Source organism: Marmota monax, unplaced genomic scaffold (assembly GCF_021218885.2).
Source record: "Marmota monax isolate L192 unplaced genomic scaffold, Marmota_monax_Labrador192_F-V1.1 WCK01_AAM20220418_F8-fsc00011, whole genome shotgun sequence".
NCBI classification, from domain to species: Eukaryota; Metazoa; Chordata; class Mammalia; order Rodentia; family Sciuridae; genus Marmota; species Marmota monax.
Genome location: NW_026693082.1, coordinates 18,855,472 through 18,869,629, shown reverse-complemented (window position 1 = coordinate 18,869,629; position 14,158 = coordinate 18,855,472). Strand labels below are relative to the sequence as shown.

At 37.4% G+C, this 14,158-nt stretch overlaps 1 protein-coding gene across 2 annotated transcripts; it reads left to right on the top strand.

Moving 5' to 3' along the window:
• Window positions 1-6: 6 nt before the first annotated feature.
• Window positions 7-8,341, top strand: Nudt15 (nudix hydrolase 15). 2 transcript variants are annotated; one of them, XM_046454293.2, is made up of 4 exons: window positions 7-167; window positions 3,810-4,006; window positions 4,245-4,347; window positions 7,314-8,341. In XM_046454293.2, the coding sequence occupies exons 1-4, from the start codon at window positions 7-9 to the stop codon at window positions 7,396-7,398; spliced, it is 546 nt and encodes a 181-aa protein (XP_046310249.1). In that variant the 3' UTR covers window positions 7,399-8,341. The 2 variants fall into 2 exon arrangements, with proteins under 2 accessions (XP_046310249.1, XP_046310250.1); XM_046454294.2 differs by lacking the exon at window positions 4,245-4,347.
• Window positions 8,342-14,158: the final 5,817 nt, after the last annotated feature.

The following is a 14,158-nucleotide window of genomic DNA, read 5'->3' as shown; positions in this document are numbered from 1 at the left end:
TGCGCTATGACAGCCAGCGCTGAGCCGCCGGGGCGGCGGCGGCCCGGGGTAGGGGTCGGAGTGGTGGTGACGAGCTGCGAGCATCCTCGTTGCGTCCTCCTGGGGAAGAGGAAAGGGTCGTTTGGAGACGGCAGCTTTCAGCTTCCAGGGGGTCATTTGGAATTCGGGTGAGCAGCCCCCGTTTCGACCCTGGAAAACGGAACGTGCACTACACGACACGTTCGCGCCGTGCGTGCGCCGTGCGCGTTCACGTGCGCTTGTTCGCGCTGACGTCGCGTCGTTTCTCTCTGGTTTCCGGGTTCCTCTTTGCGCCCTGCAGGCGCCGGCCGCGAGGGGTCGCTGGGTTGAGGAAGGAAGGCTGACCTTGCTTGGTGGCTGCTGAGAATTGTTCTGTGAAAAGGGCTTCTTAGTGGGCATCACCGAGAGGACAGTGGGCGTTTCTAAACTTCGAGCATTCGGGTGTTGTCACCACATTTGCACCGCTTCCGTGCTATTTAGACGTGCACAGGTATATTTAATATCCACTGGTTGCGTTACACTCTGAGCAAAAGAGCTAGTGAGACTCTGCCCCTCAGTTTCTTCGTCTTTAAAATGGGGACCGTGGGCGAAATGTTTTTTAACGTTCCTGTCTGCCTTGACATTCTGTGATTGTAAAATATATCAGACGGATATGTCAAGATCATGGTATTGTCATGAGCAACTAATAAAAGGGAAGCGAGCATAATAAAAAAATAAACAATAAAAAAAAAGTATATCAGACGGACAGAGGGAGTTGGGCAATTAAGTGTTCTATACGAAAGTGAAGAAAACATAGGTTGCAAAAAATGAATTCTGAAGTGAGAAGGTTAAAATCAAGAATAGTTAAACAGCGTCTTCTAAAGTCTCCAGATCCAGCGTGTTTTATCTTTAGTTTATTTTTGAAAATCCAGCATACATAAAGTGGAGAAAAGCGTGAATCATTAGGAACCTCCGCAGAGCTTGTTCTTGTTCCATCTAACTGCTCCTCCATTGCTCACCCAAAATGTGGACCTCACACATCTCCTTTTGTAGACAATGTTACGCGAAATCTCAGATGTTCCATTATATTATCCCTAAATAATTCAGTGTGATCTGCAAAATAAATTTATTTTTGGTACTAAGGCTTGAACCTGGGGTGCTTTACCACTAAGCTACATCCCCAGCCCTTTTAATTTATATACATATTTTTTATTTTGAGACAGGGTCTCTCTAAGTTGCTTAGGACTGCACTAAATTGTTGAGGGCTGGCCTGGGACTTGGAATCCTGCCTCATCCCCCAGAGTTGCTGGGATTACAGGTGTGGCCCACTGCATCTGGCTCAAAATAATTCTTTAGTATCTTCTGATAGTCTGTGTATGGTCCTCCTCGGTTTTCTTTAAAATGTCTTTTCACTGTTTTTGTACCAATCAGGATCAAATGAATCATATTGCATTATTTCTCACTCTAAAAGTAATCCTCCATCCCCTTTTGCTCATGCCATTTATTTGTTGAAGAATATGAGTTTATGTAGTTATGTCCATGTTTTTCTAGTCCACTCATATTTCTTACAAAATGATAGTTAGAAGTATAAGTCTGGGGCTGAGGTGGTGGCTCAGTGATAGAGCATACCTAGCATGTGTGAGGCACTGGGTTCTATTCTCAGCACTGCTATAAACAAATAAAATAAAGGTCCATCAACAACTAAAAAAAAAAAAAGAAGTAGTAGTAGTATAGGTCTGATGCTTAATCAGAATTTGTCCTTCATAAAATATGAAATTCATGTTCTTTTAGCATATACAGTTTTTAAAATGGTCTTCAGAATTTAAAAAAAGCATTGATGTTTATCATTTTCAGATAATTAAGATAAACCATTAATACAGTTTCTTAGATTATGAACCAGTTGCTCACATAGCTACACATTGTACTTTGTTGATGTACCAAGAATTATTATCCAAATTTAGTGGGATTATCCAAATTTAGATCACAAACTAAACACAGTCTAGAATTATAATTACTGGAGTAATGGCTAGAGATAACTATCTTAACACAAGAAAGTGTAGGAGTCTCAGTTACCAGGTGATCGTAACATTGTACTTGAATGAAGCGCTGGATGGCATGCTAAGCTCCTCTCAGGTACCCTTTCACTTGATCTTTACATAACTGTATACTGAATGAGCTAACTTCATGGGGGAGCAAGTAGAAAATTGGTTTCTTTTCTCCTTCCACAGTCTTCAAACTTGAGTTATCTTTTCCTATCTCTGTTTCAGTGACTTTTCCTGTAAATTCTATTATTTATTTCATTAAAAATCATGTTTTGGTTATTATGATTTATTTCCAAGCATTTGAAAGTCCAAGCCAGTTTAAACCTTCAGTCTCACTTCTCATGTCTAATCCCTTCCTGTAATGTGAAAATAAAAGCCATTGTTTTGCTCTTTCTCCATCTCTTCCTCTCCTCACTCTGCTGTTTCTGACTTTCCTTCTCCCGTGTGTTGAGGAGGAAGAAGGGGTGAACTTTTTATGTGACTAGGGCAGCTTTAATCCCTCCACTGGTGCCCTCTCTGTTGGTATCCACTATCCAAGTTCGTGCTTTCTTTCTTGGTTTGTGTTTGACAGTTGTTTGGAAATCCCACAAGGATTTTTGTCCTTGACAGGGACAACTTTTTTTTTTTTTTTTTTTAACACTGGTCCCCCTTCTCTAGCTCTTGCTTCTAGTACATCACCCTGCATTTTTTTCCTGCTAGGGTCTTCTGTTAGATTACCCAGCAGTCTTTTGTGACATACGCTTAGCCCAAAGGAAATATGTAATAGAAATGATGATTTTTCACTGCTGCCCCCTTTCCTTGCTAAGCTTTCACGGAATGACCACTCTAGCCAGTCTCACCTTCGAAATTCCTGAGGCAGGAATAAGTGTCAACCTCTGTATTCACATGCATATGGAAAATCTAAGGAACACATTTCAGTTTTATACAAGAATTCTTACCCTACTGTCACCCGTGCCCTGATGCACTGGGTTAGGGCTGGGTTTCTGCAGCTCATGATGTCTTTGGCAGGGACACATCAGTATCTCCTTCTTGGGAGTCATACCCAATCTCAACTGATTCTCCTGGAGAGTCTCTCATTTAGATGGTTGGAAAGAGTCTACCCCTCATTGGGAAGAGGAGAAATGTTCATATTAGGCTGAAAATTCTCAACTTTACTCCCTCCTAAATATCTCCTGCCTTTCTTACGTAGCCCGTGTGGGATTAGGGTCAGAAGACTAGTCTTACCTTCCTTAGCAAACCTGTGAGCCTGGATGACATGCTCTTCTGCTATACTCATGAGAATTTAGAGGTGCTAGTTGCCTATTGTCCTCCATTTTGAGGCTTAAACTGAAATTCTGTGAGTGTAGGAAAAGCCATAATATACTTCCATATACATTTATAACAACCCCATGAGAAGGTAATAGTCCTCTTTTTGCTTATCCAAAGTAGCAAGTAATGGACTTTCATATCCAACCAAGGTCTAGTTGACTACAGAGTCTTAACTAATACACTAAACTTCCCCCTGGTTGCACAGGCTTACTTTCAGACCTATGAATTAGTGCTGAATTGGCTAAATGTTAAATTTTTTAAAACATGAAGTCCTTCTGGTATTTAGGTAACTAAATATAAAATGTACAGAATGTTGAAGGCTGAGTTGTTGATATGTCATTTTAAAGTATAAACTAATTGCAGTTGTATTTGCTTTGTGCTAGGAATTTCTAACCAAGTATTTCGTGGTAAAGAACTTTACATAAATAGAATTGATTACAGTAGTACATTTCTTTTTTCCAGTGAGACCTGGGAAGAATGTGCTCAAAGGGAAACCTGGGAAGAAGCAGCTCTTCGCCTGAAAAATGTCCACTTTGCCTCAGTGGTGAATTCTTTCATTGAGAAAGAGAATTACCATTATGTCACTATATTAATGAAAGGAGAAGTAGATTTGACTCATGGTTCAGAACCAAAGAATGTAGAACCTGAAAAAAATGAAAGTAAGAGAATTATATAAAATAATGCATTTTTCTTTGTGGAGGACGTATCATTGGAAGGAGTATTACATTCTGTTGCCATATGAAGAGGATTATATTTTCTTCATATTTGTGTTCCCCCAAAATTCATATGCTGAAATTTGTTACCCAGGTGATGCTAACAGGAGGTAGGGCCTCCTGAATGGGATTAATACCCTTATAAAAAAGACTCCAGATAGACTCCTCACCCCTTCCTCCATAGGAGGATTCAGAGAGAAGATGGTTGTCTATGAACCAGGAAATGGGCCCTTGCCAGATACCAGATCTGCCAGTGTCTTGATCTTGGACTTCCAGCCTCCAGAACTGTGAGAAAATAAATTTCTGTTGTCTGTAAGATGCGTAATCTAAAGTATTCTAAAGTAAATCTAAAGTATTCTAAAGTATTACAGCAGTCCAAACAGACTGGCTAATATAGATATGTAGAAATGCTAAAATCCTGAGGAATATAAGAAACCAGCTGGTTTGGCTCTGTGTCCTGGTTTTTTCACTCTGCACTATGACCTTGGGCAAGTTATTTAATGTCTGGGCCTCTTTTCTCATTTGCAGCAATAGTAACCCCTTTACATGGGGTATTATAAGGATTAAATGAGTTAATATACATATAAACCTAGTAAACATAATAAGCGCTCAGTAAGTGTTCATTTTTTGTGTGTGTGTTTATTTTTTTTTTCCTCAGGTTGTGATTTTTAAGAAAATTTTTTTGTGTGTATGATTTCCTCAGTTTTCTCATCTACACAGGAGAAATAATACCTTCCTTTTGCAGAGAATGATTACTCTGACAAAGCAGTTGTCTATTACCTTCTATATTGAATTGAACACTCTGAAAGCTTTAATGACAAAAACATTGTTCTAAGGGCTTCATGTGTATCATCTCTCCACAAGAAACTAAGAAAGCCAAGCACAGTGGCTGATGCCTATAATCCCTCATACTAGGGAGACTAAGACAGGAAGATCACAAATTCAAGGCCAGCCTAGGCAGTTAAGCAAGACCATGTCTCAAAAAATAAAAAGGACTGAGGATATAGCTCGGTGGTAAAGCACCCCTAGGTTCAATACCTCGTACCTTGTATCATTCAAGAAACTAAAGAAACAAATCGAAATCTTTAAATGCATGTATTTTTAATATATGGGTATATACATACACACTCCGAGAGGTCTCATGTACTGGACATCCCCTGTAAACATTTAGTTTCTCCAAAATGAAGACATGGCAGAGAAGGGGAAAGGGAAGCAGCCACATACAGAAGAGATGTGTGCAAACAAGAGTACAAGAGGCCAGAGAGTGGCCAGGCTCACTCTTTTTATAACAATATACTATAGAGAACCTATGAGAAAAGCATTAATCCCTCTTAAAAACCTAATTGCCTCCCACTAGGCCCCACCACATAAAGGTTCCACCACCTTTCAGTTTCAGCATCACTATACAGGGGACCAAGCCTCCAGCATGGGAACTTTTGTTAGATCCACTCATTCAGACCAACTATAGCAGTGGGTTTATTTGTAGTGTAATGATGCAGTCTCCTTCCCATGTTCCTCAGGTCCTGGATTTGGAGAGCCTACTTCAATTTACCATTTATTTTATCCTTCCAACAGCTGTGTGTTCATATTAGGAGAATCATTCAAACATTTTTAAAATTTTTTTTTGGAGTTAGACACAATACCTTTATTTCATCTATCTAACTATCTATCTATTTATTTATTTATTTATATGTGGTGCTAAAGAAACAATTCAAACCCAAGGCCTTGCAAATGCAAGGCGAGCGCTCTACCACTGAGCCACAACTCCAGCTCCTCAAACATTTTATTTTCTTGGAGATGGGGGTAAACTCAGCACACATGCAATCTTTCACCTCACCCCACTCCAGGTACTGAGGACTGAACTCAAAGGTGCTCTACCACTGAGTTATGTAATCAGCTCTTTTTATTTTATTCTGAGATATGGTCTCACTAAGAATTTCAGGTATGTACCACCCGCTAGCTACAGACAGCTCTCTTGAGGATCAGTTAATTCAGTATCTGTAGCACATTATTGGGCACTCATCTCCCTTTCTCTGTCTCTATTCCTCTTGATCTCTCTCTAGTAGTTAGTGTGTAGTCATGGTGGCTAATCAACTCTTTCTGTATTTGTACCAATTTCATGGCTTCTTTGTTTCATGCCTTATTAGACTAAAAATACATAACCTGTATTCCATAGGCAGAGAAAGAAATATTTAGTAGAATAAAAAGCACTCATACAAAGGTAAAAACATGTATTCATAAAAAGTCCTATTTAGAACATGAAGTGTACATCCTAATATAATAATATTTGTATGTTCACCTTTGTCAGAATAATCATTCTCTGCAAAAGGAAGTTATTGTTTCTCCTGTGTAGATGAAAAAACTGAGTATCTGTGCTTTTGTGTTATTTATTTCTAAATCATTAAAGAAAATACCATTCCCTAGAATCTTTTTCTAAGATTTCATGCATTTTAAAACTAACAAACACTGTTAGATATTCTTAGTGGATTCTTTTAAATCAGCTCCCTTTGTGTTTGTCTTTCTATAGAAAATATTCTAAGGCACAGTATTTTTTTTCCTCTGTGCAGCTTCTGTTAGTTTTTTTTTTTTTTTTAAAGAGATGGAAGAGAACTTAAGAATACTGTAATCTACCTTATTTTATAGGGAAAGAAACTGATCTATTTTAATGTAGCATAACCTATACTATATAAAGTGTTTTGCATTTTGAGACAGATATTTGAATAAACAATGAATAAATACTAAATCAGGGTTTATCATGATGTGGTATTTGTAAACTTCCTATCCAAATAACAATGTTTTACATGATCATTCTCTTCTTTAAAATGTTCATTTTAAATGCAAATTGTATTTGTATAGTTAAGCTAATGCAGAACATCAATGTTGGAGTTTATTAATAGATCACTTTTAAGTTTAATTCATTTTTCTCTGCATATAAATTAGCTTACTAACTAGGCACCATGGCACGTTCCTGTAATCCCAGTGGCTTGGGAGGCTGAGGCAGGAGGATTGCAAGTTCAAAGCCAGCCTCAGCAACTTAGTGAGACTATCTCTAAATAAAAATAAAAAGGGCTGAGAAAAAATAAATAAATAAATAAAAATAAAAAGGGCTGAGGATGTGGCTCAGTGGTTAAGCAACCCTGGGCTCCATTCCTAGTACCAAAAAAAAAAAAAAAAAAAAAAAAAAGCTTACCAAAATAAGTACTGCTTATTCCCTGTCAGGTAAATACATTGATTTGGTCTCTTTCTTTTCTAGGTTGGGAATGGGTTCCATGGGAAGAATTTCCTCCAGTAGACCAACTTTTCTGGGCACTCCGTTGTTTAAAGAAGCAAGGCTATGATCCATTTAAAGAAGATTTGAACCATCTGGTAGGATACAAGGGAAATAATTTCTAGGTGCCAAGAAGACTCCTTGATTTTATTTTTTAAAAGACAAAAATAAGGTTTAGTTAGGGAATGTAAAATACATACATTTCAGAACAACTTCATTTTATCTAAAAATGTTCCATATGATTGCCAGTTTATTTGCATTCTCTTAAATATCTACTGTCCTTGGGAAGATCTTTCTGAAATAGGTCATTGTAGTGTATTTCAGACACAGAATGTAGGATAAATAGGGATATTGTGGTTAATCTGCTTTCCATATTTATCTGTGACATTTCCTGTGTGGTTTGTCATTACAGTTTGCATGGTATAATTACAATGGAACTTGCCTTATAAGTGTTTCAGTTCAAATTCAGATATAATTTAAATTCAAACAGTATATCTATAGCAGGATTTATTATGTTTGTTGATTTCCCTTTTTCATTAAAAAAACTTTTTTGGTACTAGATTGTGACAATTTTCTAACTAGAGAGAACAGGATAGGCCAATAAGGCATATTTCCCAGGTTTGTGATTGAGAACCTAAACTAAGAGAAGTGAGACAAACCATCTAAGATCTGTACCCTGCCATTAACATGCATGTAGTTATGAGTGTCTCACTTCCTCTGCTGAGATCCAGTAGGCTTATATGTAAAATGAGAGTACTTTAGGGCAGTGGCTCTTAAACTGTGGTCTAGGTGGGTCCTCAAGAACCTTTCAGGGTATTCAAAGCCAAAGCTATTATTATAATACTAAGATATCATTTAACTTTTTCACTCTCATTCCTTTATGAGCATACAATGGAGTCTTGCATAGGCTGCTTGATGTGTGATATGGTTACAGACTAAATGTTAAAGCAGATATAAGAATCCTGCTTTGTAATATGAAGTCAGATATTAAAGGTATTTGCAAAAATGTGTGACACTGTACTCACTAATGATTTTTTTGTTTTAGAAAAAGTTATCTTTCAAAAAATTATGTTAACATATATTAAATTTTTATTTGAAAATGATTAATAAAAATTCAAATTATTTTGTTTTAACTTCTAATATGATAAATATCTCTAGATGGGGTAGATATAATAGAACAGTGTTTCAGTTGAAATAGAAATCTTACAAAACAACACAAAAAATCCTACAAAAACAAAATCTCTGTAATTTTTAGAAGTATAACGGAGCCGTGTACAGTGGCGCGTGCCTGAATCCCAGCAGCTTGAGAGGCTGAGACAGGAGGAATAAGAGTTCAAAGCCAACCTCAGCAAAAACAAGGTGCTAAGCAACTCAGTGAGACCCTGTGTCTAAATAAAATATAAAATAGGGCTAGGGATGTGGCTAATGGCCAAGTGCTTCTGAGTTCAATCCCTAGTACCACCCTACCCTGACAAAAAAAAGTACAAATGGATTGAAAACCAAAAAATTTGAAACTTCTGGATTAGACCATAAGATCATATCCTTTATGAACCCACTTCTTGAAATCCTGTGCTTGTCTTTTAAGTTTACATTTGAATTTTGTGCTTTCAAAAGACTCTGATATTTCTGCTACAAAGGAATCTTTTTCTAGTCTGTGAATATCATTTTTAAGTTCTTTTTTAAAATATTTTTTTGTTATAGATGGACACAATATCTTTATTTCATTTTTTTTTATGTGGTGCTGAGGATGGAACACTGTGCCTCACGCGTGGGAGGCAAGCGCTCTATCACTGAACCACAACCCCAGCCCTTAAGTTCTTTTTTAATTGTTGCTTTTTCAGAATTTTACGTGTATATAATTTAACATGTATAAACCTCATTTTCTGTGAGTTGTAGCTTTACATATTTTTGATGTCAGAATGTTTGAGGAGTTCAAGTTTGATAAATGCGTATTCCTCAGCTTTAGACACACTGAATTTTGCACAATGGAAAGTGTCCATTTTTTTTTTTCTGTTTGGGTATATTTGTTGGTATATTCTTTGTCTAGTTTGGTTTATAAATGAGAACTCCTAGAGAGGATTCTCAGATAATAAATGGCAGTGGCTAAGAGGGTACCAGGGCACGGGTGTCTAAACTTTGTGCATAAGGCCTCACATGAAGATTGCTATTCAGCTGCCAGGGAGCAGGTTCTTGAACCTGTCTTCTAACAAATACCCAGGTGATTTTGGCAAGGCTTGTGGCTACACTTTGAGAAATACGACTTTTAAGATAGCAGCCATTGTACTTTGCACAAGTCTAACTTCCTTAATATGAGGTGTGCTTTGCTAAAGGCAGCTCCAGCTTACCAAGCACATGAAACTTTTGACACTTGTAACAAAATCACATTATAATAACTTTGATGAAATACCAACATTACTAATTACATTTCATCAAAAAGAAATCCTATTGTTACAGAGTACTCTGTGCACATAAAACTTAATAGGTTAGAATAAGACTGAGCAGAGGAAATTTGGAAAAAGTCCATTCTTTTTTTATTTTTTTTGGTACTGGGGATTGAAGTCAGGGACACACTTGACCACTGAATCACATCCCCAGCCCTATTTTGTATTTATTTAGAGACAGGGTCTCACTGAGTTGCTTACCACCTTGCTTTTCCTGAGGTTGGCTTTGAACTCCCGATTCTCCTGCCTCAGCCTCCTGAGCTGCTGGAATTACAGATATGCGCCACCATGCCTGGCTGGAAAAAAAAAATCCATTCTTAAGGCACTTAATAGCAATGCCTGAGAGTATTTTCATACTAATGTGAAACAACTGTGTTTTCAGTGACAGCGAAATGATTAACACTCATTGTTGACTTTGTAACTATTCTATTTGACACACTTTTTTCCCTTTCAGAAATATTTCTTTTTTCAGACTTGCTACACACAATAGAATCAAAGGCAGGATCAGGAATACTCATTTTGATAAAAGTATAATGTTCGTGAGTCTTGGACTTTTCCTTTTAAGTACTCTAGGATCAAAGGTGAATGTTTTAGCATGGGAAAAGCAGCACACCAAAAGCATGACATTTCTTGCTTTTTTTTTTTTTTTTCTCTTTTAGTTGAAGATGGACACAATACCTTTATTTTATTTTTATGTGGTGCCAGGGATCGAACCCAGTGCCTCACGCATGCTAGGCAAGCACTCCACCCACCACTGAACCACAACCCTGGCCCCTCTTGCTTTTGTTTTAAAAGTTTATGAAAACTTTTGATTACACTTCATGAGAGACCCTTGTGATCAACTATAAAAATTTTTATCATAAAATATAATATTAATCATAGTTATTTTCTAGTTGTAATTGGACACAATGCCTTTATTTATTTATTTATTTTTGTGTGGTGCTGAGGATCGAACCCAAGGCCTTGCATGTGCTAGGCAAGAGCTCTACCGCTGAGCCACAACCCCAGCCACATAGTATATATCTATTTATTTGCTTTTGAATATTTTGCTGGTCTTTTCCATAAACCTTGGGAGGTATATTTTTACCTTCTTTTGATAAACAAAGTTATTACAGTAACTGTTGAATTTGAAACTTGGTTATTTTTTTTTCTTTTTTATTATACTTAAAATTATCTGGATTCATTTTATTTATTTATTTACTTATGTGCTTGTAATCTATTTTTCCTGCTGTTTCATAAATTCCAGGAAGGCCGGCTTACTCTTATTCAATGCCGTATCCTCAGCATGTAATGAAGTGCCTAGAGCATAAGAGGTGCTCAAATTTACAATATATGAATGAATGATTGAATGGCACCTCTGAAGGCACTAAGCTACATCAGGTATGGCAAATATTCTTTCTCACTGACTGCTCCCAGAATCAGCCTTAGGAAGCCTTTTCACTGGGAAAGGATACATAATTGAAACCTGTTCCATATCCCTGAAGTGCACGACCTCAAAGATCTCTAATGCTAATATTCTTTGATTCCATGAAACAGAAGATATTATAGTTTGGATTGGAAATTTCCCCCAGAGTTCGTATGGTCCCTTGTGCAGCAAGGTTCAGAGGCGGGGCTTTTAGGCCATGATTATATCGTGAGGTTGCTGGCCTCATTGGTGGACTACTGGGAGGAGGGACCTAGTTGAAGGAAGTAGGTCATTGTGTGTGGGTGTACCCTGGAAGAGTCCATCTTCTCCCCAGCCCCTTCTTTTCTCTCTGCTTCCTGGCTGCCATGAGCTGAGCAGCTTCCCTCCCAAATGCCTTCTGTCATGATGTTTCTGCCTTGGTGTAGCTGTCCATGGACCAAATCCTCTGAAATCATGAGCCAAAATAAACCTTTCCTTCTCTAAGTTGTTCTTGTCAGGTATTTTGGTTACAATGACAAAAAGCTGACTAACAAAAGGTAAGGTAGCTAAGATATTTAAAAGGGAGATTCAAACAAAAGATTTAGGAAAAGTATGCCTCTTTTACAAGAACCGATCTTGTAACAACCACTTTCCTTTAAAAGATCCTGAGATCAGTTGTTTATACAAGGGAACTCAACATGCAAATATACATATAATAAAGGGAAATGTAAAATTTTAAAAACCATGTCCAGGGGCTGGGGTTGTGGCTCAGTGGTAGAGCATTCGCCTAGCACATGCGAGGCCCTGGGTTAGATCCTCAGCACCACATAAAAATAAATAAATAAAGGTATTGTGTCCAACTACAACTAAAAAATAAATATTAAAAAAAATATGTCCAGGTACATTGGCACACACTAAATCCCAGCAACTCAGGAGACTGGGGCAAAAGAATCACAAGTTTAAAGCCAGCCTAAGCAACTTAGCATGACCCTAACTAAAAATAAAAAGAACTGGGGTATAGCTCAGTGCTAAAGCACCCCTGGGTTCAACCCCCAAAAATAAAAACCAAATATTTCAGTAAGTTAAACATTCTTTAAACACTTAGTAATTTATATAGGCTCTTAGCTTGTGTTATGTGCTGAATGAACTGTGTCTCACCAAAGTTCACATGTTGAAGACCTAACCCCCAATATTTGAGAATGTGATTATATTTGGAGGTAAGATATTGAAAGAGGTGATTAAGTTTAAAATGAGGCCATTAGGATGGGCTCTCTTCCATTCTGACTTTTGTCCTTATCAAAAATAAATCTGAACACATACAAGAGAGTCCAGATGTACGTGTGTAGATAAAAGACCTATATGAAGGTGCAGCGAGATGGCAGCCACCTGCAAGCCAAGGAGACAGGCCCCAGATGAAACCAATCCTGCTGACACTTTGATCTTGGACTTCTGATCTTCAAAATTGTGAGAAAACAAACTTCTGTTGCATAAGCCACCCAGTCTGTTGTATTTTGTTATGCATCCTTTGCAAACTAATACAGGTAGCCTAAATCTCGCAGCTCTGTTCAAAGTATTATGATAGAATTAAAAAACATTCCTTCCATGTCTGCAATCCTGAATTGGAGTTTTGGCAACATCAAAGCTTTGAGAAGAGTTCAAATTTTTCCATTCCCTGGCATTTAAACACAGGGCATGGGAGGAATTTTTGCTATGGAGTTTTTTACAAGAAAACTTTACACATACCAGAAATAGAAAATAATACAGTGAACCCCCACATACCTACAACCCATTCAACAAGTACCAACATTTGCCTTATTTACTTCATCTGTCACCTTTTCATCCCTTTTTTCTTATAGTACTGACTTTCTTAATATTTTATTGACTGTATAATGAAATGGTGAAATTTATGTATTATAAATTAAAGCTAATTTGTATTGGTAAATACAAAGTAAACAAATTGAACTGAGATAAAATATTTATGCTCAGAATTTCAAACCAGAATACTTTTTTTATGGCATACTAAATTGACCAATCTAGAAACAAGTTTTTGCAGACTTGTTTTCAATTCTTAGACATATACCTAAAAGTGGAATTTCTGGGCCATACCATTTAACTGTGTTTAACTTTTGAGGAATAAACAAACGTTTACCAAAGTGACTGCCCCCATTTTATACCAGCAGCCTAAGCCTTTTTTTTTTTTTTTTTGCCACTGTGACTGACCAAAAGAACTGACAAGAATAATTTTAGAGGAGGAAAAGTTTATTTGGGGCTCATAGTTTCAGAAGTCTCACTGTTGCTGCACCCAGGGCAGCACATAATGCCAAAAGGGTGTGAAGAGGGAAGTGGCTCAGGATATGGCACCAGGAAGCAGATACTGCAGACCTGGGACAAAATATAAATCCCAAAGGCACACCTCCCAATGACCTACCTCCTCCAGCCACACCCTACTTGCCTATGTTACTACCCAGTTAATCCCAATCAAGGGATTAATTCACTAATTAGGTCAAGATTCTCTAGCCATTTTGTTTCTGAACTTTCTTGCACTGTCTCAGACATAAGCTTCTGGGGGACACTTCATATTAAACCATAACACCAAGACATCTTTTTGATCATATCACTGCTGTACATCCAACACCACCACCTATCTCCAATGCTTTGTTTTCATCTTTCCATGCCCTTTAAACACTCTCTACTTCCCCTTCCCTCAGCCCTTGATAACCACCTATTTTTTGCCTCTATGAATCTGATTACTACCTCATATAAATGTAACCATATAGCATTTATCCTTTTGTGACTGGTTTATTTCACTTAGCCTTAAGTCCTCAGGTTTCTTTCACATGTATAGTATGTTTCAGACTTTTTTTTTTTTTTTTTTGGTAAGGCTGAATAATATTCAATTATGTGCCTGTGTCACATTTTGCTTACTCATCCAACCATCAATAGACTATTATACAGATGCTCCTTGGTTTATGATGTTTATTCTAATAAACCCATTGTGAGCTGAA

What these genes read in the sequence shown, in the direction of transcription:
- Nudt15 (XM_046454293.2), top strand. Translation starts at nt 7, where the DNA reads ATGACAGCCAGCGCTGAGCCGCCGGGGCGGCGGCGGCCCGGGGTAGGG. An exon ending in AGAACCTGAAAAAAATGAAA is followed by an intron (nt 4,007 to 4,244) that starts GTAAGAGAATTA and finishes CTTCCTCCATAG; the next exon opens with GAGGATTCAGAGAGAAGATG. An exon ending in GACTTCCAGCCTCCAGAACT is followed by an intron (nt 4,348 to 7,313) that starts GTGAGAAAATAA and finishes TTTCTTTTCTAG; the next exon opens with GTTGGGAATGGGTTCCATGG.